General features: G+C 37.1%; 1 protein-coding gene across 9 annotated transcripts in view; it reads left to right on the top strand.

The window, feature by feature from the left end:
- Positions 1 to 25,242, top strand: part of RAPH1 (Ras association (RalGDS/AF-6) and pleckstrin homology domains 1) — a 101,246-nt gene that overhangs the window by 62,090 nt on the left and 13,914 nt on the right. For 6 of the 9 annotated variants that reach the window (XM_016950354.4, XM_016950350.4, XM_009444054.5 and 3 more), the window contains 9 exons: positions 2,630 to 2,704; positions 11,033 to 11,110; positions 11,550 to 11,709; positions 12,922 to 13,043; positions 15,386 to 15,451; positions 17,386 to 17,529; positions 18,427 to 18,537; positions 24,120 to 24,218; positions 24,872 to 24,992. In XM_016950354.4, coding sequence (XP_016805843.1) covers positions 2,630 to 2,704; positions 11,033 to 11,110; positions 11,550 to 11,709; positions 12,922 to 13,043; positions 15,386 to 15,451; positions 17,386 to 17,529; positions 18,427 to 18,537; positions 24,120 to 24,218; positions 24,872 to 24,992 — 976 coding nt within the window. The remainder of the gene's footprint in view (positions 1 to 2,629; positions 2,705 to 11,032; positions 11,111 to 11,549; positions 11,710 to 12,921; positions 13,044 to 15,385; positions 15,452 to 17,385; positions 17,530 to 18,426; positions 18,538 to 24,119; positions 24,219 to 24,871; positions 24,993 to 25,242) is intronic. The other 3 variants (XM_016950355.4, XM_016950353.4, XM_063791579.1) reach the window with 1 other exon arrangement.

Genomic DNA, 25,242 nt, shown 5'->3' with positions numbered 1-25,242 from the left:
TTGAATATCTTAATATTTCAAAATGGACTTCTATTTCTGTGTCATTAAACAGATACAATTAAATATCATTGCCTCATACTTAACCAAATTATCAGTTTTTTGGTGACTTGAAGTCTTGAGGTCATGAGTTTGAGAACTGATTAAATCTTGTGTTTTTAAGAATTAAATTTGAATTTGATGTTTGGAATTACATTTACCAAATCATAGTTTGTTTTGATGGCCTGAGGCAGATTTTATTTTTTTAAATTTGAAATATAATTATCTGAATATAGATAATCTACTCACTTGGAGATAATTTTTCTAAAAAAGTAACTTTTATAAGATAAATACAGTAAGTTTTCAAGAAAGTAATTTCTTGAAATACATGTTATATGTTTTACATAGTAATTGTGTAGCAGTACATGTTTACCCATTATATTTGAATAGCTAAAAATGAATGGGAATAAGAGCAATGAAAGTTATAGTTGCTCTTTTATTTTTAAGTGAAAGCAAGTTTATTAGAGAAGTAAAGAAACGTGGCTGGGCACAGTGGCTCACGCCTATAATCTCAGCACTTTGGGAGGCCAAGGCGGGCAGATCACCTTAGGTCAGGAATTCAAGACCAGCCTGGCTAACATGGCGAAACTCTGTCTCTAATAAAAATACAAAATTAGCCGAGTGTGGTGGCCCGTGCCTGTGATCCCAGCTACTCAGGAGGCTGAGGCAGGAGAAGCGCCTGAAGCTGGGAGGCAGAGGTTGCAGTGAGCTGAGATCACGCCACTGCCCTCCAGTCTGGGTGAGAGAGGGAGACTCTGTCTCAAAAAAAAAAAAAAAAAAGAACTAAAGAAACCAAAGAATGGCTACTCTTACAAATTGTGCTTTTTGTTCTTTGTTTTTCCCAATTCCCTCCCTCCTCCTTGGCTGTGCATTAACCTCAAACTAAATTGAATTTTCAGAAATTACTACTTACCTAGTGTCTTTATGGAGGAGCCAATCAGTCTTACCTTTAGGAGGACTACACAATCTAGTTAAATGAGGACCTAGGGATAGTTCTCTATGTTCTTGTTATTGTTTGACTTTGTTAGTGCTAATCTTGATGAATATGTCCAATTAAAAAAATTGGACCTTAGGTTTCTTTTTTTTTTTTTAAATAAGGAATGGGTGAGAGGGGCAGGTATGCTTATAAAGTTTACCTTGCATTAAAACACAGCTTTAAAAATGCAGGCAATAAAATACCATATAGCAAACTTAACATAGTATAGATGTGAGCAAAGATTATATTGTCTTTTGTAACATGTTTTTAATCTTGAAGTAGTGTATTTTATCTATGACCGTGTATGTACTTTTTTTTTTTCTTGAGACAAGAGTTTCACTTGTCGCCCAGGCTAGAGTGCAATGGCACAATTTCGGCTCACTGAAACCTCTGCTTCCCAAGTTCAAGTGATTCTTCTGCAGCAGCCTGCTGAGTGGCTGGGATTACAGGCTCCTGCCAGCACACCCGGCTAATTTTTGTATTTTTAGTAGAAACGGGGTTTCACCATGTTGACCAAGCTGGTCTTAAACTCCTGACCTCAAGAGATCTGCCTGCCTTGGCCTCCCAAAGTGCTAGGGGCCATGTACTTTCTTATAGGGGGTGCTGCCCTAGTATTTGTTTGCATTAGTTTCTTTCCAAAGAATTTCCAAGAATAACTTAACCTATATTTAGATTTATAAAATATAACAATATTTTCTATACTTTTACTCAGCTGTATTGTACATTTTTTAAAATGGTGATAAGTAACTATGTACTGTTAAATACTAATTTGGAATTTTTTCATGAGAGGCCAGTCCAAATTACATGTATATATCAAAACAACTACAATTTAAGGATAAATGAAATACAATTGTATTAACTTATCTTACAACATGTTACTGAAAAGTTAAGGGGAGAATGACAGGGACCGTGCCATTTACAAATTATTTTCACGAAAACAGTTACTTGAATTAATTTAAGTGTGTGACACTTCTGAATATTTTGTTCATGTCATTCATTTGCTCTGCAAATTCTTTACTGTGCAGTATACTCCTATTTTTATTCTGATAATAATGAGTGGGTTAATAAAGTTTTACTGAAAACAGGTGTGTCCATTAGGCAAAATATTGATGGATATTTTTCGTCTTGGTGCAGCTATCATTGAATTGATCAGAAATACTTGGATAAGCTTTTAAAAATGATGTCGTCTTATTCTAACCGAAATATACTATTTAAAGCTATATAGGTCTTCATAGGCTTTAACAAGAGAAAGGGAGTTTAGTCATTGGTCTCTGACATTCATTTATTTGTGTGCTGTGCACAGCATTCATGAGCATTGGCCTAGAAGGCAGACTGGCTCTGCAGTCTGCATGTACTACCCATTTTCCCAAAGAGGGAGGGATCAGCAGGAGTCAGCTGGGACACGCCTACTGGCACGGATGATGTCTTTACCTCCCTGATCCTTTTCTTTTTCTTTTTTTACATTTTCTTTGTGGAGATATTTCACTCAACTTAGGGAAAAGATATGAGATTAATTATAGAGAATCATTCTTGCTTTGTCTATGTTTTAAACACATAAAACCTCCACTGACTTCTGTTATTGCCTTTTTTTGTTTGTTTTTCTCTTTTCTGAACAAGCACTCCTATCTGGACAGGGAAACCTCCCTTCTTCTGAGAAACATTGCAGGAAAACCTTCTCATTTGCTGACCAAGGTGATACTTCTTTCCACATGCATGTAACTATTTACTGCCTTGTAGGTAGAATATGATTTCTGTTTTTGATCATGCTCTTATTATTTTCTTACTCTAGCATCTTTGTCATTAATATACTTTTTCTTTTACAGATGGTAATTATTTACTGATCTTAATGACTGTCAGGCAATATTGAGAGTACAAAATATTTTCAGTAATTTTCACTAGTTTTTAAACTTTTGTAAATGCCTAATAGTCTTCCCAAGTATGTTGCACTTTTTCTAGTTTAACACTGTTGCATTTTAAAGTCTAAAAAACATTGCTTTAATTGTAACTTTTACTGCTAATGGTTGTCCATACTCTGGGTTTCTTTAGCAAACTTTGCTTCCTAGTTCTTGTTTATATTATCACCTCCTCATTTAGTTAAAACATTTACTCATATAAACAGAATCTTAGTTAATATTAACTTAGTCAAATTGGAAGAGGAAGCTGCAATTTTAATTGCCCGGTTCTCTGCCCTTGGAATGTTTTGAATCAGTCCAGCCAGATTTTCACTGGGCTGGTATTTTATATCCATTTGAAATATTTTAGCCATTGTCATCATTAACTAGGGAATAATACAGTAGGGAAGCTGAGTTGCTTTCTACCTCTTTTTAAGTCATGTTTTTATTTCATTAGCTTATTTAAATAATGTTAAATTCAAGAATATCAGACATATTTCTGAAAAATATACATAGTTATGGGTAATGTCCCTAAGTTGTTGTTATTGTATCTGAGGTTTGTTTGCTTTAATTTCTTTCTAACCTTGTACATTTATGAAAGAAGATGGTAGACCAAAATGAAAATCTCCCCAAGAAGCAGCTCAAAGAAAAGACCCTTAAACAAAGTCAGCAGTGGGACCCTTTCTCTACCCTGAGTTTCTCTTTTTAAAGCAGATCTATGACTGGTGGTAGAAATTTAAAGATCAGGGAAGTGTAGAAGTCTAAGCTGGTCAGTGTAGAAGTCTAAGTCTAGCTCTTTTTCCTTTTTCCTCAGCTCTCCCCTCTTCGTTCTCTATTTACTCTTTCCCTAGAGTCCACACTTGTATCTTCAGCTAGGATCTCTATTCTAGATGGATCTGTCTCCCAAGAGCACATTTCCAAACAGCTGTTAGGCATTTCCTAGAAGATCACCAACATCTTACAAGCACCTTAAATCCCACAGGTGTTTAGCCTACTTACCTACATTATCCCTGGGCTCCATAATTTATATCTGTTGTCATCTTTTCTGTTTCTGTTTAGGATGCTGACATTCTTCTAATTATCAGGTTTAAGCCCTCTGATCATCTTTGCTACCTTTCTTCTCATTTAATGTCTCCAATTTCTAATGAAGCTTGTGTTAATCTGTAGGATTTACTGAGCTCACCCATTTGTTGCATTCCCATTACCACCATTCTACTACAGGCTCACTCTTAGCTCTTTATTATTGCCCGTCCCCCTTCCAATCCATTTTATACACAGCTCTCAGATGAAGTTTGCCATTTTACCATTTTCATTGCCAATTCAACAATATTTATTGAGCCATGAACTGCCAGGTGCTGGGATAGAACATTGCATAAAATATACCTGTTCCTCACCCTTGAGCTCACAGTCTGTTTATGAAGATAGATAATAAACAGTGACAAGCAAGCATGTAAAGAAGTTCTAAATCATGTTAAGTGCTATGAAGGAAAGAAAGGAGTAGAACATACTGGGAAAAAGATTGGGGTACATTTTATTTAGATGATGAGATCAGCGGGTTCTAGGAGGGTAATATTTAAGCTAAAGCCTGAAGGATGCAAAGAAACCAGCCTGGGGCTTAAGGGAGTGTTCCATGTACATAAGTCAAGGAAAAGAGCTTGGCATGTTTGAGAGGTTGAAAAAAGACCGTTTTGCCAGTCACCCTAGTTGAGTGAAAGTACAAGTGTCTTGATTAGGGTTTGGGGAGGTAGGCAGGAGAAGCCAGATCACTCAAGCCACACCGAGGCTTTATTTTTCTCTAACTGTAGCTGGAAACCATTGAAAAGAATAAATAACTTCATTTATCCATTCAACAAATATTTACTGAGTATCTACTATGTGCCAGACAATGTTTATGACCCTGGAGATACAGCAGTGAACAAAACAAAGTTCCTACCATAGGCAGTGTTATTCTTTGCAAGTTTTGGATAAACATGGTCAGTGGCTCATGCCTGTAATCCCAGTACTTTGGGAGGCTAAGGCAGGTGGTGGAGTTCAAGCCCAGGAGTTCAAGACCAGCCTGCCTAACATAGTGAAACCCCATCTCTACAAAAAAATACAAAAATTAGCCTGGCGTGGTGGTGCATGCCTGTAGTCCCAGCTACTCAGGAGGCTGAGGTGGGAGAATCACCTGAGCCTGGGAGGTCGAGGCTGCAGTGAGCCATGATCACACCACTGCACTCTAGCCTGGGTGACAGAGTGAGACCCTATCCCCCTGCCAAAAAACAAAAAGTTTAAAAATAAACCACAGTCATGCCTTGGTATACATAGGGAATTGCTTCCAGGACCCAAATCGATACCAAAACCTGCATGTACACAAGTCCTGAAGTTGGTCCTGAGACCTTGGACATGAAAAGTCCTCCTGTATATAGCGAATTTTTAAAATTTTTATTATTATTTTGAGACAGAGTCTTGCTGTGTCACCCAGGCTGGAGTGCAGTGGTGCCATCTTGGCTCACTGCAACCTCCACCTCCCAGGTTCAAGGAATTCTCCTGCCTCAGCCTCCTGAGTAGCTGGGATTACAGGCATGTGCCACCACGCCCAGCTAATTTTTGTATTTTTTTTTTTTTTTTAGTAGAGATGGGGTTTCGCTATCATGGCTAGGCTGGTCCTGAACTCCTGACCTCAGGTGATCTGCCCGCCTCAGCCTCCCAAAGTGCTGGGATTACAGGCGTGAGCCACAATGCCCAGCCTGTATAGGGAATTTTGCATCCTGAGAATACTATATTTTTTATCTGAGTTTGGTTGGGAATGCAGAGCCCTCCAGTATGGAGGGTCAAATGTATTTATAGAAAAACATTTGCACATAAGGACACTAGTAGCTCAGACTCAGGTTCAAGGATCAGCTATAGTTGTTACTGTTAATTATTTTGATTCTAAGCAGTGCTATTTAATGACCCTTAAGCTGTTTATATCTTTCCAAGTTCTATTTAAATCACTTTAATTTACATTGTATTGCAATCTGTGAATTAAACTAGATCCTGAAGGAATTCTTAACCACTGTTTAGCCCCTTAATTTCAACTGGGTTTGTTCTGAACCCACAAAGCTTAAGCTTCCCAGTTGAAGGAACAACTTAGCAACAGTAGCACTTTCTGTAAGTATTCTAATTTTTACACCATAGAGAAAGTTCTAACACTTTGTAGCCACAGTGTTGGCTTTCATTTAATCATAGGATCTTCACCTAGTTTTTGTCCTTTACGTAAATTTGAGGAGGCTTGGCATTGGTGGTTATTGATAGCCACATAGGAGTTTTTCAGTAGAAAGTAGATTGTCTCTTGCTCTTTTAAGAGAAGGTATGGGAGAGAAATTTAAGTTTTTACATGTGTGAGGTATTTTTTGCTTAAGTTTAATATAGTTGTGAAGAAAGGGACAGTCCAAGGATATGGGGCAGAAAACTTAACACCTGACTTTGGAAGCGGAACATAAGATGAATAAAGCTTTGTCTTTTGTATTAAACTTGGGCTGTAAACATTGAATGTAGATTTGCATTGCCTTTATAAATAAACTATTGGAGGTGTTCTAAGTATGTCATCTAAACGTATCAGCAAACATTTATTTTTCCTGTATTATACAACACCCCATGAGCTTAAGACAATTTCTATTTTTCCCAGGTTGTTAATAGTTAAAAGATATGGTGATTGCTTAAATACAGTAGACACAAATAGCACTCTCTGAGAAAGAGCTTATTACCCACAGGAAGCATAAAAATATTAGGAGTCTTGCAATTTGACATAAACATTTTCATTTCCAGTTTTGTTCCAGGGATGATACTCAGACTCTAAAAGAGGTATCATGATCAGTTCTGTTTCTTCAAAAAGCTGCTAGCAAGGGTTATCCTTTAATAAAACTAGAGAAGTATAAACTAAAATATGCCTAGGTTGAAGTTAACCCAGCTCTTAATTTCATACAGTTTTAACATGGACCACTTTATGTAAGCATAAAGAGTAGCATTTTGAGCAAATGGAAGAGCAGCTGGGATTTGGATTTGTTAAAATAGCCCCCATCTAGCTGCTTTATAAAAATTTCTTATTGACAGTTAGGAAATCTGATTGGTTTAATGTATGTTAGTTGGTTACACGGGTCTCTTCTTTGTTTAATCCCTATGTCCGTTGTGTCAACTTTTTTTTTTGAGACAAAGTCTTGCTGTGTCACCCAGGCTGGAGTGCAGTGGTGTGATCTCTGCTTACTGCAACCTCCGTTTTCTGGTTTCAAGCAATTCTCCCTTTCTCAGCCTCCTGAGTAGCTGGGATTACAAGCGCCCACCACTGCACCCAGCTAATTTTGGTATTTTTAGTAGAGACAGGGTTTTGCCATGTTTGCCAGCCTGGTCTTCAACTCCTTATCCGCCCGCTTGGCCTCTCAAAGTGCTGGGATTACAGGCATGGGCCACCATGCCTTGCCGGTGTTGTACATTCTATGCATATTGGCAAATATATGTGATAACATGTATCCACCATTGTTTTATCATACAGAATAGTTTCACAGCCCTTAAATCCTCCATGCTCTGCCTATTCATTCCTCCTTCTTAACCCCTGGCAACTACTGATCTTTTTATCGTCTTTATGGTTTTGGCTTTTCCAGTGTCATGTAGTTAGAATTGTACACTAAATATCTTTCTGAGATTGGCTTCTTTCACTTAGTATTACACACTTAATGTTCCTTCATGTCTTTTCATGAAGGAAAAGGCTTGAGAGCTCATTTCATTTTAGTGCTGAATAATATTCAATTGTCAGGATGCACCATAGTTTATTTATTACTTACTGGGTGACGTCTTTGTTGCTTCCAAGTTTTGGCACTCATGAATAAGGTTGCTATAAACATCCATGTGCATGTCTGTAGGCATCAGTTTTCAACTCATTTGGGTAAATACCAAGGAGCACAACTGCTGAATTGAATTGTATGGTAAGAGTACATTTAGTTTTGTAAAAAACTGCCAAAACTGTCTTCCAAAGTGACTGTACCATTTTATATTCCCACTAGCAATGAATGAGAGTTCCTATTGTTCCACATCCTTGGCAGCATTTGGTGGTGTTAGTGTTTTGGATTTTGGCCATTCTGATAGGTGTGTAGTGGTATCTCATTTTACTTGTAATTCCCTAATGACAAATAATGTTGAACATCTTTTTATATGCTTATTTACTAGCTGTCTTCTTTAGTGAGGTATCTTTTCAGGTCTTTTGCCTATTTTTAAAATCATGTTCATTTTTGTTTGAAAGAATTTTAAGAGCTCTCTCTTTTTTTTTTTTTATAACAGTTCTTTATCAGATACGTCTTTTGCAAATATTTTTTCTCCCAGTTTATGCCTTGTCTTCTCATTCTCTTGAATATTCCTTTTTTCTCAGAAATATGTTCAGCTTTGAGGGCATCTTGTAAACTTTTAAAATGTTAAATTTATAGATTATGTAATACCATAAAGAATTTGGCCTTTTAGAAGTTCATGTTTGGCTGGGCATGGTGGCTCATGCCTGTAATCCCAGCACTTTGGGAGGTCTAGGCAGGTAGATCACCTGAGGTCAGGAGTTTGAAACCAGTCTCGCCAACATGGCGAAACCCTGTCTCTACTAAAAATACAAAATTAGCCGGGCATGGTGGCGGGCATCTGTAATCCCAGCTACTTGGGAGGCTGAGGCAGGAGAATCGCTTGAACCCAGGAGGTGGAGGTTGCAGTGAGCCAAGATCATGCCACTGCACTCCAGCCTGGGCAACAGAGCAAGACTCCATCATCTCAAAAAGAAAAAAGTTCATGTTTATATTCCAAATATACAAAACATTGATTCCACATATCAGTTTTTCCTCTTCAGACTTTAAATTTACTTTTCAGGGATATGAAGTGAAACCTGCAAATATACCTCGGTAAACTTTCTTTGCAATTCATGCCAATATAAGGATGCGGCAAATGAGCCATGAGGAACATAATAAGATCATTATCCCATTGAGAAAATATTCATGAAACTTCTGCCTTCTTCTTTCTCTTCCCCTAAATTTGTCAAGTAACTGATTTCATAAAAACTGCTGGAAAATGCTAGTATTGCAGATTCCTTTATAAAGTAGTGCTCTGTTCATCAAAAACGCATATAAGTTTTGGTAATTGACCTAACAATTTGTTTCTGTAAGACTCATAATTCTAAAAACTGAGAGTTTTTTAATGACAGTAATTTAGTTTTCTCGTTTCATAGCTTGTTTTAAAAAGAGAAAAATTTTTATCTTAAAACGTAAACATGTTTTAAATTCTATTTGTTTATTTGCATAAAGGATTTTTTTTAAAAATAGGATGATTTAATCTTTTAGTCAGAGGAATATATAATAGTATAAGAATTCAGTCTTGTCTTAGCCCTCTCCATTTTAAAAATAAAGTTCTTTGTTTTCTGCCTAATTGAGTTTACAGATAGTATTTCCAGACCCTGGTTATTATGGTAATTCATTGGCTCCTTTCAATGGAAGGGATCAGATTTCTGGCAACCAAGCCCACTGCCTTCCCTAACCACTGTTTTCTTCTCTGTTCCACAAAATAGTAAATACTAAGCTTGAAACGATGGGAGACAGCCTAGAGTATAAAATAGAAAAGCAGTTCATAAATAAGAAAGCCAACAGAATTTAGGCAGACAGAATAAATCTATGAACTGAATTGAGTTTCTTTTTTTGTTTTTTGCCCTGGAAGCTTTAGCTTTTTAATGAATAACATATGGATTGTGGTTTTCATCACAATGCAGAGAGGATAAAGTTTGGCTGATATGATGAGGATTTTTTCTTCTTAGACTTAAGGAATATTTAAGGTGGAAGTTTCCATTTTTCTTTTCTTTTTTTTTTTTTTGAGATGGAGTCTCGCTCTGTTGCCCAGGCTGGAGTGCAGTGGCACAATCTTAGCTCACTGCAGCCTCTGCCTCCCAGACTCAAGCAGTTCTCCTGCCTCAGCCTCCCAAGTAGCTGGGGTTACAGGCACACACCACCAAGAGCAGCTAATTTTTGTATTTTTTAGTTAGAGACGGGGTTTCACCAAGTTGCACAGGCTGGTCTCCAACTCCTGACCTCAAATGATCTGCCCTCCCCAGCCTCCAAAGTGCCAGGATTACAGACATGAGCCAACGCGCCCAACCAAGAAGTTTTTATTTTTCTTAGATATTTTCCAGAGTAATCAAAAGCCTAGAAATAGAAAATAATCCTTTATAAACAAAAGTTTACTTATACAAGTTTTTTAAAATTGGAGATTAATGCCACAGCATATTATGGCCTATTACTGGAAATTACAAGTACCAGTATTAGAGTACTATATGCTAATTCAGAAAAAAGCAGACAAATGGTTTAAGTATATTTTTAGTTGTTATAATTTTTATTACTCTTTTTAATCTAAGTTTTCTGAGGTAGAAGTTACTAGAAATTTTAAGTTATTTGGAAAATCATATTTAGCATTTAAAAATATTGTCAGTAAACTAATAAAAACAAATTTTGAATTTACTGACATAAGACATTGATTACATTGTATGATTTTCCAAAGCAGAGTGAAACTTACGCAATAAGGCAGCTTCTTATATTTGTATTGGTATACTAATGAGATTGTACCTACATTTTTATTTTTTAAAGGGTTTTTATATGGTTGTAAATAGGTAGGTATTGTTTTTTGTTGTAGATATTTTTATGATAGTGGTATACTTTCAGTGTAACAGAACAGAACATTAATATTCAAAGGCTTGCCCTTACTTTGGAGGGAGTGGAAATTCAGAGTTGAGGGATTCTGCAGGTAAAACAAATTGTCACCACTATACATTCATTTTTCTCCTATCCCAGAACCTGAAATTCATCTGCTTCACATTGACAGAATCAAACTTGGTAATTTACTACATCACAGAGTTCTTTTTTTCCTCTAGAATATTGGATGTAGAAATGCCTATTGTAAGACATCTTCAAGTCTGCATCTATAAAATGTTTCTTTATAATATGTCTGCTCTTTGTGAACAGTTATTTTTTAAATGTGCTCTGTGTGTAGTTATATTCTTAATGAAATTTATTGCTGGGAGCATCCTTAAGGATAAAAAAGATTTCTCAAATATTTCATCATCTTAGCATTGTTTATCTGAAATGCTTTGTGTTCACAGGAAGAACAGGCAGCAAAATTGAAAGCTGAGAAGATCAGAGTTGCCCTAGAGAAAATTAAAGAGGCACAAGTGAAAAAGGTGATATGTGGGCCTCTTCCTGGTTTGGGATTTTTTTATCAGTTTTTTGGATTTGTGAAGAATTGCCTTGTTTATGTAATGTACCTCTAAGATATGGAGAGATACAGGGGCATTTCTTCCTAGTAATATATTTTTCACATGTAGTATTTTTTGTGGGTAAAATGCATTATAAAAGGAGTAATTTTCTGGTTCTGAATTCTCCTAAAGGAGTAATCATAACATTATAGCCTTATCTGTTATATTTTTAAAATGCTTTAAATTTACTTACAGGTTATTTGATGTCTGATTTTTAGCCTATATTTTTGCATAATGAAGTCATTATTTGTGTTTTAATTTATATACAAATACATTAATCCAAATTTTATTTGATATTGGATCAGTGCCTTTCCTAGAATGCCATTTTTTAGTGTTCATTTACTTTTCTTTTTACCTGTTATAGCTGGTGATCAGAGTCCACATGTCTGATGACAGTTCTAAAACAATGATGGTGGATGAGAGGCAGACAGTAAGACAAGTACTGGATAACCTGATGGACAAATCCCACTGCGGTTATAGTTTAGACTGGTCACTGGTAGAAACCGTTTCTGAATTACAAATGGGTTAGTAATATCATTGCTTTAATTGCTTTCTAATTTTTGTGTAATTTCATCAGTTTTCATGCTGATAAACACATTTTGAGTTATCTTTATATATATATATATGTTTTTATTTTATTTTATTTTAATTTTTGGGGGGATGGAGTCTCGCTCTGTGACCTAGACTGAAGTGCAATGGCACGATCTCAGGTCACTGCAGCCTCTGCCTCCTGGATTCAAGCAATTATCCTGCCTCAGCCTCCTGAGTAGCTGGGACTACAGGCGTGCACCACCACGCCTGGCTAATATTTTGTATTTTTTAGTAGAGATGGCGTTTCACCTGTTGGCCAGGATGGTCTTGATCTCCTGACCTTGTGATCCACCTGCCTCAGCCTCCCAAAGTGCTGGGATTACAGGCGTGAACCACCACGCCTGGCCTCATCTTTATATATTTTTTCGATAAAATTACCTTTCATAATTTGGCTTCTTTACATTATTTTTTTCTGAAGTGTTTTAAGAGTTCTTTGAATACAAGATCATTTCCAATTCACTTCAGATTTTATAATGGCTAAAACAAAGTTTTTTTAAAAGGTAACAAAATAGTTTTTTTCTTCAAATAAGAACTGGATAGATGCATTTACTAAAAATTATTATGTTAACTTGAATTTGTACTGAAGTCTTTAAACCAGCATTTGACTCGGGAAACAAAGCACATTAACAAATTTCAAAGAATCCATATCTAGAACGTGTTCTTTAACATATGTTCAGTATACAGGACATGTTCTTTCATTTCTAATTTGGAAACTAGAAAATACATATATGTTTAAGATTAAACAATAGTCATGGATCAAAGAAGAAATCATCTTGGAAATGTTTTAAATGCCAAGAACTAAATAGGAAATACTTGATATCGAAACTTATAAGATGTAACTAATGTTTTATTTTTAAGGGTGGGATGGGAAAATGTTTAAGACTGAAGAATGGTGTCCTGCAAGTCAGAAAGCCTAGATTCTAGTCCTAGTTCTTCCATATATCAGCTGTGTGACCTTGGTTATGTCATTAACATAATTAAGGCATATTTCTTTGTTTGAAAAATTAGGGAATACCAGATAATTTTTAGGTGCTAAAATGTCGGTTAAGATTATGTGGTTCTGAGGTTAACTACTTCACAAAGTTTCATGTCTTTCATGCAACTCTAATGAATACTAACAATATGGATATTTTATTTTGGGACAGAGAGAATCTTTGAAGACCATGAAAACTTGGTTGAAAATCTTCTTAATTGGACAAGAGATAGCCAAAACAAGCTTATATTTATGGAGCGTATAGAAAAATATGCACTTTTCAAAAACCCACAGGTAAGACCAAACAACTTACAGAGGTCAGGATTTGTAAATATGTCTCCTATTTTATTCTATTACTGCTAAGTTAGAGTTAAAAGACTGGTAAACACCTGGTTGGAGCGATATACCTGCAAAATCCTATAGGAGCATCATCTTCTACTGCTGCTGCTGCTGCTGCTGCTGCTGCTGCTGCTGCTGCTGCTGCTGAGGTGGAAAGTCAGCTGGTGCCCACGTGTTAGGCCCCAAAGAGGTTCCCAGTCCTCCAGAACCAGATGGGGTGAGCCGTTTTGGAAGCAGAAGTATAGCTCTAGTGAGTTACCAGGTCTTTTGGCTCTGTAATCCAGAGCTGTGTTGAACCCAGCTGTTTATTTGGTGAGTTTGTCATCTCATCAAAGAAAAGTACTTCTCTACTCCAGCCATTTATCCAGTTGACACTTCTTTTGGAATTACTTTTTAAACATCCCAGTAACCTTGATTACAAATGGCTTTACATTCTAATAAACATACTTTGATTTATTTGACATCTTTCCTTATTCCAAAATAATGTTTGAGTTAATACTTCCCAATACCTAGACATTTTACAAAATTCAGTAGGTGAGGGAAAACAACTCCACAATAAAAAGTAGTAATGAGGAAAAATAGCAGCAGTGTTAAAGATATTGCGTAGTTATGCTTCAGATGGCATAACCATGACACATCTTTTCTGGATGTTTTAGTGAAGAATACATATTTGGGGGTATCAACAGATCTTTTTGTAGGCAGTTATGAAAAATAATTACAGGCCGGGCGCAGTGGCTCACTCCTGTAATCCCAGCACTTTGGGAGGCTGAGGTGGACAGATCACAAGGTCAGGAGATCGAGACCATCCTGGCTAACACGGTGAAACCCCGTCTCTACTAAAAATACAAAAAATTAGCCCAGCACTTTGGGAGTCTGAGGTGGATGGATCACAAGGTCAGGAGATCGAGACCATCCTGGCTAACACGGTGAAACCCCATCTCTACTAAAAATACAAAAAATTAGCCAGGCGTGGTGTCAGGCGCCTGTAGTCCCAGCTACTTGGGAGGCTGAGGCAGGAGAATGGTGTGAATCCGGGAGTCGGAGCTTGCACTGAGCCGAGATTGTGCCACTGCACTCCAGCCTGGGTGACAGTGAGACTCCGTCTCCAAAAAAAAAAAGAGAAAAAGAAAAAGAATTACAGTCAGCCCTCTATATCCATGGGTTCTGCATCTGTGGATTTGCACAACTGCAGATCTAAAATATTCAGAAAAATAATTCCAGGTTCTAAAAAACAAAACTTGAATATGCCACGCTTGAGTACTGCATTGAATTCATGCAAATTAAATGATAGGTAGGCATTGTATTAGGTATTGTAAGTAATCTAGAGATTATTTAAAGTACAAGGGAGAATGTGCATAGGTTATATGCATATGTGACCCCATTTTTATAAGTGACTTTAAGCATCAGCAGATTTTGGTATACAGGGGAGATCCTAGAATCAATCTCCTATGGACAACAAGGGATGACTGTGTACTAATGAGTAGACTTCAGTTTGATTTTTTTGTTTGTTTGTTTTTTTTTTGTTTTTTTTTGAGACGGAGTCTCACTCTGTTGCCCAGGCTGGAGTCAGTGGCGTGATCTTGGCTCACTGCAACCTCCGCCTCCAAGCGATTCTCCTACCTCAGCCTCCTGCGTAGCTGGGACTACAGGTGCGTGCTGCCACACCTGGCTAATTTTGTATTTTTAGTAGAGACGGGGTTTCACCGTGTTGGTCAGGCTGGTCTTGAACTTCTGACCTCGTGATCCACCCGCCTTGGCCTCCCACAGTGCTGGGATTACAGGTGTGAGCCACTGCACCCAGCCAGAATTCAGATTTTTAGTTGAGTCAAGTAAATGAGATTATTAATAAATGAGTCCCAGAGAATATGGGATTTCTTCTTAAAAAGCCAGAACATAAATTTTCTGCACCTAGATCAGTATATTTTAAGGAAATTTGCCTTACTTGTTGTACTTATGAATTTCTAAACCTTTCAGATCCTCTAACGTAGCTTTCATTAGATATCCCAAAACATATTTGCCAGCTGTTGAATGTAATACCACCTCACAGTCTGGGTAAGGACAGTTTATGACAAGTGGACAGGCAAGGAGGAGACTGGTGTTAAGCATTTTAGTGATGATGCCTATACACAGGTAACTTTTCAAAGTTTATTCTACTCTATACCAACAGAAATCAGAGTTGCTATTTCTCTAGAAGAAAACATACACACACCTGTGCCAAGGGAATAACAGAATGGATTTATGCTTTAACCTTCTTTTTTTCTCCCCCACCCATCCCTTCCATATGTTTGTTTTTCCAGAATTATCTTTTGGGGAAAAAGGAAACAGCTGAGATGGCAGATAGAAACAAAGAAGTCCTCTTGGAGGTATGACAACCCCCATTTTCCTGCACATTTAAAAATTAAAATATTAGGCCAGGCGTGGTGGCTCACGCCTGCAATCCCAACACTTCGGGAGGCTGAGGTGAGTGAATCACAAGATCAGGAGTTCAAGACCAGCCTGCCCAAGATGGTGAAACCCTGTCTGTTAAAAAATAAAAAAATTAGCCAGGCGTGGTGGTGGGCGCCTGTAATCCCAGCTACTCGGGAGGCTGAGGCAGAGAATTGCTTGAACCCGGGATGCGGAGGTTGCAGCGAGCCGAGATTGCACCACTGCATTCCAGCCTAGCAACAGGGTGAGACTCTGTCTCAATAAAATAAATAAATAAATAAATAAATAAATAAAATAAAATATTAAATACCTTTTTGAAGTCAAGTATGTCAGTGTTCTATATTTGTAGTTACAATTTTAATTAAAGAAGCCTGTGTATTCTTTGATAGTATGAGGGAGAGAGTTCAACTGTGTGAACGTGTTAGGCCACTGAAGACCCTTTATTATTTTGCCAAGCCATATTCTAGTGATCTAAGAATAATGAGCTTTTAGGGGCTGCCAAGTGGGAGAGATGGCTGGTCAATGAAGGATGTGGTTTTGCTGTTTTTATCTGCTTACTCAGAGAGAAATTTGAATATAATTAGCTGTTCACAAATTATTTCCAGCCTTATCCTTAAATAATTAAATAATTTTTTAAATCATGATCATTTTTTGGAAAAATATAATTGAATTTTTGGCTGATTTTAAAGAACTAAAATCAAATAACTTAGTATACTTGAAAACCTGAATAAACCCTTACTTACCAGCAAGGCAATTAGGAAGCGAAGATCAACATTCAGTTTTCATAGTGATACTAGCTACGGTTAAGTAAAAATCTGCCTTGTAATTCCTAATTTTTCTGTACTTTGAGGAGAAAAATTAATTTAGGCCCAAATGTCCTATATTAGTGTTTTCTGAGGATTTCTCTTTTCTTTCACAAATACATGATTGATTTCTTTAATATTAGATTTTTATCAAAGCATAGTGTTTAGAACTTAGAATTTTGAGTGTTTATAGTCCTTTCAACCTAGTATTAAGTATTTTTTAAATAAATGCCCTCTTTGTCTTAGAGTCACATAAATGGATAGTTTTTAAATTCTTAAAGTTTAATCATACACTTAGCACGTTGCATTCTTTTAAAATATATTCCTGTTTAGTTTGACAGCTAATCTAAATGTAGAGAAAAAATAAAGTCTAACGCTTGGTTTGCCCTGACAGTTTTATTAAATTTAGTGTAACTGTGCTGTTTGCAAAGGTATTTAACTACTGTTACATGCAACTCAGTTCATGTGTCAACTTAGTTTTTCTCCGAAACAGTGTTTTAGTTAAAAGTTTGTAGGTAAAAATTCAGTATTACATGTATGACTGGCATTTTTATTTAATAAACATTTTAGGATTGCCATAGTAGTTCCAAATTCATATTGTGTTTAGAATAGAAAGTGTTTTGTCTTGTTTTTGTTTTTGTTTTGAGACAGAGTCTCGCTCTGTTGCCCAGGCTGGAGTGCAGTGGTGTGATCTCAGCTCACTGCAATCTCCGCCTCCCAGGTTCAAGCAATTTTTGTGCCTCGGCTGCCCACATAACTGGGACTACAGGCTCGCGCCACCATGCCTGGCTTTTTTTTTTTAAGTAGAGACGTGGTTTCACTATGTTGGCCAGGCTGGTCTTGAACTCCTGACCTCAAGTGATCCACCCGCTTCCCAAAGTGCTGGGATTACAGGCATGAGCCACTACACCTGGCTGGAAAGTTCTAATTGAGGTTAAATTAGCAGCTTGGTTTTAATATAAAACCATTTTGGTTTAATAACTGTCATGCATTTCACAGGAGTAAACACAACTTTGTTCTGAGAATCCAACGATCATAAGTCTTTCCAAATAATCTTGTTATTTTAGGAATGTTTTTGTGGAAGTTCTGTAACTGTACCAGAAATTGAAGGAGTCCTTTGGTTAAAGGATGATGGCAAGAAGTCCTGGAAAAAGCGTTATTTTCTCTTGCGAGCATCTGGTATCTACTATGTTCCCAAAGGAAAAGCAAAGGTGTGTCCCTTCTGTTGGAATTTGAACTTCCTCATTATGCTAATTGCTTTTAATTTGTATTGAGTATGCTGACAAGGTGAACCCAGGCTATGATTTGTTTCAGTTCGTGGAAGACATAGAATGTTGCTTTGTTTATTAATCTATTATAAAGAAGAAGAAACCTGAAAGTTCTTACTTCTCTGGTCACTAGTTGAGCCTATCTCAGTTCTCTTTACCAAATTTGAAATCATAAGTTTTATTTGTTGTTTTTTGGGGACTCTTTCTGGAGTAGTTTTGTTTATTTTCGTTTGGGAAGAACAGCACAGCTCTCTGGGATTACAGGCTTTTTTATCTTGTTTGGGTAATATGCTTCTTCTCCTAAGGGCCACCCTGGTGTAGCTATCACTTCGGTGCTTATTGGCACCAGGACTGTTTTAAACTTTTTTACAGTATTATCTCATCTAGTCTTCACAATAGTCCTATGAGCATATATTGTTGCCCCTATTTAACTGGTGAAAACCTCCCCCCAACCAGTTGCAAATCACTATACTTTACATATGCATTATAGGCACTGAACGACTTGATATTTTCTTGTTCTTTCCAGAGAGCTCTATTATACATTATTGTTTTTAATGTACTAGACTATATTAATAGTATCTTTAAAATGCCAACACTCCTTAACAAGTTAGTGTTCATTGTGAATGACAAAACAGTAAGTAAAATGGGCTGCTTTTTTGTTACGTTAATGATTAAAGAAGAAACATTTATGGAGCATCTCATTGTCTCGTGTAAATAGCAATAATTTCTATTTAGTATTAGCAAAAGTAGTTTTGATTCTCACCTAGAAAATGTTAACCAGGTATATTTGCTTGTTTGTGCATTATTATTAATTTTATCTTTTTGGTGTTTTTATCTTAGGTCTCTCGGGATCTGGTGTGCTTTCTCCAGCTGGATCATGTCAACGTTTATTATGGCCAGGACTATCGGAACAAATACAAAGCACCTACAGACTATTGTCTGGTGCTGAAGGTAAACACATATTTCTTTTTAGGAATTTTAATTGATGTTAGACATAGAGCAGGTTATTGGACATTTTAGAACTGTTGAGATTCCATCAATTATACTGTTTTTGCTTTATTCTCAAAGTTTAAAAAGGAATGGTGAAGTGTGGTAAGGAAAAGAAGCATGTGCTATATCATAGCAGACCCTGAGCCAATTATCTCTAGGTAAGGAGTGAATATTAGACTGTAAGCTTTGAGTTGTGAGATATAAAATGTATTTGATTATAAATTTGAGATTCTCATTTAACACCAGGCTTATTTTAGGAAAACTTAGAACAGAGCTGAATGTAGGTCATAAATGTGCTTTAGTTCTTTTCCTGTACTTACTCAGCAAACCATCAGAGGGCACTGTGTCCAAGTTCAAATCAGACTGGCTGTTATCTGGTCCAGAAATAATTTTTGTCTCTTTTTTTCCCTGAACTATAGTCATGATAGCCAATGTATGTATTGTGACCTGAGCTGTTTTTAGGAAGGTTTTTTTTTCTTCTTTATTCAAGCTTTTGTACTTCTTGCAATGATTATATCTGTACTTCTGAGAAGAACGGACATTTTAAGCAAATTTATAGTGATCTATTAGAACACTGATAAAAACGACATACAAAAATTCAAGAAAATTAGGGAGATAATTTTTTTTCATTGGCTCCATCTTTGTAATTCCTTGGTAACTACTTAGGTCTACATGTTCATATCATCATGTTTAATTTCACTTTTCTCTGAGAATTGTCACTTTAGTTTGGGGACTGCCATTAGTTTGGGAGTTTTAGGATTTTAGGATTTTGGAGTTTTGATTGCTTTGATAAAGTTCAGTACATTGTAGTAGCAACCTTTTTTTTTTTTTTTTTTTTGAGGCAGGGTCTTGCTCTGTCACCCAGGCTGGAGTGCAGTGGCACAATCACAGCTCACTGTAGCCTCGACTTCTCAGGCTCCAGCGATCTTCCCAGCTCAGTCTCCCAAGTAGCTGGGACTTGAGGTGCATGCCACCACACCCAGCTAATTTTTGTGTTTTTTTGTAGAGACAGGGTTTAGCCATATTGCCTAGGCTAGTCACAGATTCCTGGCCTCAAGCAATCTGCCTGCCTAGGCTTCCCAGAGTGCTAGGATTACAGGCAGAGCCACTGCTCCTGGCCATAATGGTAACCTTTTATTACATAATTGTGTTTTTGGGGAACACCACTGTATCATTTTAGGTACCTTTAGGTGCAAATAATTTTCTAAAAGTCAGTACAAAGTAGCTTAATTCAGCAGTTTTCAAAATGAGGTCCACAGTCTCCTGAGAGTCAGTCCCTAAGACCATGATGTCAAAATTATTTAATAATGCTAAGATGTTATTTGCCTCTTGAACTTTCATTCTCTCACATATGTATAGTGGAGTTTTCTAAGAGGTTATATGACATGTGATGGTATCTTCACGCTAGTGTAATGTGTGTTTGTCTATTTATTTATTTATTTATTTTTGAGACAGTCTCACTCTGTCTCCCTGGCTGATGTGATCTCGGCTCACTGCAACCTCTGCCTCCCGGGTTCAAGTAGTTCTCATGCCTTAGCTTCCCGAGTAGCTGGGACTACAGCCACATGCCACCACACCCAGTTAATTTTTGTATTTTTAGGACAGATGAGGTTTTGCCATGTTGGTCAGGCTGGCCTCAAGTGATCCGCCTGCCTCAGTCTGCTGAAGTGCTGGGATTATAGGCGTGAGCTACTGTGCCTGGCCTGGCCTGTGTATTCTTGTAGTTTAATTTTTTCTTAGTTTTAATTTATAATGTAAGTATTGCTGGGGTGGAAAAACTTCACTTCCATACTCTTAGGGTCCTAGCTGGGCACACAAATTAAATTGACATAAGAGATCAACAGGAGAAAAGCATAATTACTTGTATACTGGATTGGACAAAGAATAATTTGTGAAGAAGCAACTAAATTATATGTGAAGCCTTAAAGATACGAGTTATTTTAACAAGGTCTGTACAGAATTCTGTTGGTTTCAACTTCTCATCCCTGAGGAGAAAGATATTTTCGCTTTCTAGTATTGAGAAAGCATCTTTTGCATGGTAATTTCATCTTCTAAGGCTTTTAAGAAATAGCATGAAGGTCAGAGTGATCTTCTGTACCTGCTGTTTTTCAAGTGTCTTTTAACTTAGTCAATATGCCAGGGTGGTACATTTTTAACTCCTTCAATATCAGTAGACATAATCTACGTAAAAGAAAGTTATTGGGGGAATCTCATAACATGAAAACAGTAAAAGTTGGTTGGTTATTTCAGTGGCTCAAGGTTGTCAGTGAGAACTCAAATTCTTTCCATCTTTCCTTGTTCTACTTCCCACATATCAGCTTATTCTCAGGCTGATTCACCTCACAGTCCCAAGATGGCTGCTGCAGTTCTATGCATCACATGTAGACCCAGCAAAATCCAGCCAGCAGAAGAGGAATTATTGCTCCCTGTATTTGTCTTTTATAAGAGGAAGGAACTATTTCACAGAAATTACTCAACCACCCTCCTTTTGAGAGTTACTGGCCCAGAGTACATTTTCTGCTGACAAGCCAATCACTGACAAGGGAATAAAACTACTATGGTTGGCTTACACCAGTCAGAATTCACACCCTGTGGGATATAGGTGAGAGGTAAGGCTCTGCCAGGAAAGAAGTGGGGAGGAGGAGATAGCCATAGGGGCCTGCACTCAACCTGTCAGGGTCATTTTAAAAATGAAATGTTGACCTTTCTTTCTTAATAGGTATTCATCTGTTTTGGGAGCAATTTCATTATATGTTCTCTGGACTCTCTTAAGAATCTAAATGTGGAGCTTCTGGTTTTTAGCAATGAATGTTTCCTCCAGCCTTCCTCTTAACCCTGGTATAATTTTAAAAATGACAGCATAATATTGTGGGGAAAAAAGGAGCAGAGGTAGCAGATTCAAAGGGGCACATTTTAATAAGGCAGTAGTATGAAATTATAGTTAAAAGCATGCACTCTGGGATGAGATTGCATGGGTTCAAATTCTAGTACTACCTTTCACTTATCGGAAGCAATTTTGAGTGCTGTTTTAACCTTACTCTGTGCCTTGCTTTCTTCTTGGAACATGGAGATAATAATATGTAACTCAGAGAGGTTTTGTGAGTATTTAATGAAAAATGTGAAGTATGTGAAATATTTTACATAGTGTCTAGTACATAGCAAGGGTGCAATAAATGCCACTTTTAATAAAATAATGTATTAGCAGAACAGACAATCTGCAGAAGTACTTGTACAGAGCCTGGATGACCATAAGGAAAGTAATGAATGCCTTTATTATGTGAGAGGATGAAAAAATGTTTTGAGGTTCTAAAAGGAATTTTAAACTAGCAGTAATCTGATACTTGACTTAAAAAGACTCATACTTATACCATAGTACTCTTCAGGTTATTATCTGTGTTCCCAGGTTAGAGAGATGAGGAGAACAGGGTGGAGGATAATTTCTCTTTGATTTTCCCAGATGTTGTTTTGATTAAAAAAAAAAACACCCTCTTTTTGTGCAGAACGCATGGAAGCACACATGCACACTTGGGCTTCTGCTACAGTTGAACAACACCTATGCAGTCAAGTTTGCAAATCACCATGAAGGGAGGGCGTGGTGATACAGTTGCGAGCCATCTAAAGCAGCTTGCTGAGATCTCTGAACCTTGCCCTGCAGGCAGTGCCTCCATGAAGCAGAACAGTCTCTTAAGCCCTCACTGGCAACACTAACAGAGCTCTTTTCAGTTGGCCTATTTTATCTTCTGCACAAACTATGGCTTTTGTTTTGCTCATCACTAAACCTACCTGAAGCACCTGGCAAATAGTTCTCAATAAGTATCTGTTGAATGAATGAATGAGGTAAAATCCCCCTTCCTCCTTTTATAGAAGAATACATACTTCTCTGTCTGCCCTCCTTTGCTTTTTCAAGGTCACTATTATGGTTTATTATAATGTAATTTACCGTGGACAAGGAGCATATTCCAAGAGAGGGCCTATATTATCAGGAGGGAAGACTGTTAGGTATTATTTTGCTAACCTCTTATTGTTGAGGGTTTATTGTTTAAAACTGACTATAACCTTCAACAAGAAAATTGGTTTTGGTATTAAATGTTATAGGAGCTGAGCTCTGAAAAGCAAAGAATAGAATTAATGGGTTTCTTTTTTTTTCCCCTCATTGTAGACCAGAGTGATTGATCTTTAACAATGCAGATACATAACTTATGTTGGTGGCCATCTATTCTTGATGCATTGAAAACTTATTTAAATTGCTTATTTTATTGAGCTCATGGATTTTCACAACAAATGACTATGATTGGGGAATTTTGGAAAACTAAATTCTTTTAAAGCTTTTTTTTTTCTTTCCTTTTTTTTTTTTTTGGAGACGAAGTCTCGCTCTGTCACCCAGGCTGGAGTGCGGTGGCACGATCTTGGCTCACTGCAACCTCTGCCTCCTGGGTTTAAGCGATTCTCCTGTGTCAGCCTCCTGAGTAGCTGGGATTACAGGCATGCGCCACCACGTCCAACTAATTTTTGTATTTTTAATAGAGACGGGGTTTCACCGTGTTGGTCAGGTTGGTCTCGAACTCCTGACTCCTTGATCCACCCGCCTCGGCCTCCCAAAGTGCTGGGTTTACAGGCATGAGCCACCATATCTGGCCTTTTTCTTTCTTATAACTGAACACAAATTTAAAATTTTTTCCAGGCAAATTATAGCCATTAGTTTTTTGGTTTTCAGAATAGTTGAAAAGAGATGTGGTGTTCATAAGTCATTACATTCAGAAAAAGTGTGATTTAGGGCTTTTCTTTCCAAGGACCTACTGGTTGAGGCTCAGTGGTGTTAAAATTTCTTAAACATATTCCTAACACCTGGATTTTGTAGCCAAGGTTCAGTCAGTCACCTCTCATCCAAGCCTCAACTGAAAAGTACAGTGGGTTGTGAAAACTAAATGTGAAGATGCTGTTGACATCTACGTGTCCTCTGGAGGCAAGTGCTGCAGCCCTGCAGTTTGGTAGAGAGTGGGACCTACAGGGCTGTACTCCCCTGTGACAGGTGTGACTGTAGATTCTTGTCCCAGGTGCTGTGCCATAGGCTTGGTGTACCCAGCCCAGTAATTCACCTCACCTCTAGACACTGAAGCTTTGTCAAAGTCCCTCTCTGATTTGGAGTCTTCTGCACCCATAATTTCAGTGGGTTGAAAGTGAAATTAAACATTCTCTTCCTTTTCCGTAATCTTATAGATGGAGAATTCTATGGACTCTGTTAACCTTGATGAACTTTGTTTCTTTGAAATGTAGAAGGAATGTTTGGGAATTTCTCAAGATGTGAAGATCTCTTTTAACTTGGATATCTTGATCTAAAATTTCACAAAAGTTTCTTTCTCATTTACTTTGTAAAAATTCTTATGGGCTATTTTATTTGGCCTTATGGCCATGTAAGAAGCATAAATGTATTGGCCATTACTCTAATGGCCTATAACTTGTCAGGATATGTTTAAGCTTTGATAAAGTTTGTTTTTCTTTAGTTCTCCAAGGGACTTAGTTGGATTTTGTCTTTAATCTTGCAGCATCCACAAATCCAGAAGAAATCTCAATATATCAAATACCTTTGTTGTGATGATGTGAGGACACTGCATCAGTGGGTCAATGGGATCCGCATTGCAAAGGCATGTCTCCTTTTGATTTGATGATGGAATAATAAGGTGTTTGTCGATGATATAGTTTTCGTTGTCATGACAACTATTCTGACTATTTCATGTTCATGGATTTGCCAGTCCTAGGTTTTTCAGGCCTAAGTTTCAAGTTTTAAATGTTGTCTTTTTTCCTTGTTTATAGGGATAAACTTTTAACATTTGGTATACTTGGAATAATATTGCTGGTAAAAGCTTGTGTAGTATCAAAGTGATTTATTTTGGCTTTGGAGAATGCATTATATGATTCTTAAATAGTAGAGTTTAGCCTAAGCAAAGTAAGTTTTGGAAAAATTAAATTACTTTAAGTAATGATCATTTACCAACCACATTTGGAGCAGTATCCTGAAGAGTGCTAAAAAGCTGCCCTTGGATCAAGAATTTGGGGTGAAAAAACATTAATGTTTATAACAGAATCAAGTGTTGACTTCTTGCTGCCCCTCTAAAAATGAGGAGAAATAAGAATAGATTATAATTTATGGTATTAGAGGAATTTTTGAACTATCATAGGTATTAATTTTAATACAGACCATCAATCAGTAAACAGAAATATGTCCCCCATTTCACCTTATCCTTCTGTATCATACTCAGTAAAGTTTAGATGTCACCATTTCCTGTCTTCTCTTTAGTACGGGAAGCAGCTCTATATGAACTACCAAGAAGCCTTGAAGAGGACAGAGTCAGCCTATGATTGGACTTCCTTATCCAGCTCCAGCATTAAATCGGGATCCAGTTCTTCCAGCATCCCAGGTAGTTCAAAATGCTTCAAAGCACTATTTTGCGATTAATATGAAGGTCTCTGTAGAGACTGATAGTAGACCTGGAAATTTCAACTTGATTCTTAAAAACCGGAGCCATACTTAATTCCTAAATTATAATCAATAGATGCCTTTTTAAAAATTGCTAGAGGGTACAGTATCATGGGCTAGTTCACAAATGTATTTGAAATGAAAAATCAGTATATAGATTTCTAAAGCCAGTTTTGTTATTTATATTTATA

This window comes from Pan troglodytes, chromosome 13 (assembly GCF_028858775.2).
Source record: "Pan troglodytes isolate AG18354 chromosome 13, NHGRI_mPanTro3-v2.0_pri, whole genome shotgun sequence".
NCBI classification, from domain to species: domain Eukaryota; kingdom Metazoa; phylum Chordata; class Mammalia; order Primates; family Hominidae; genus Pan; species Pan troglodytes.
Note: the sequence above shows the minus strand (reverse complement) of the source record. Positions and strands in the feature narration are given on the sequence as shown.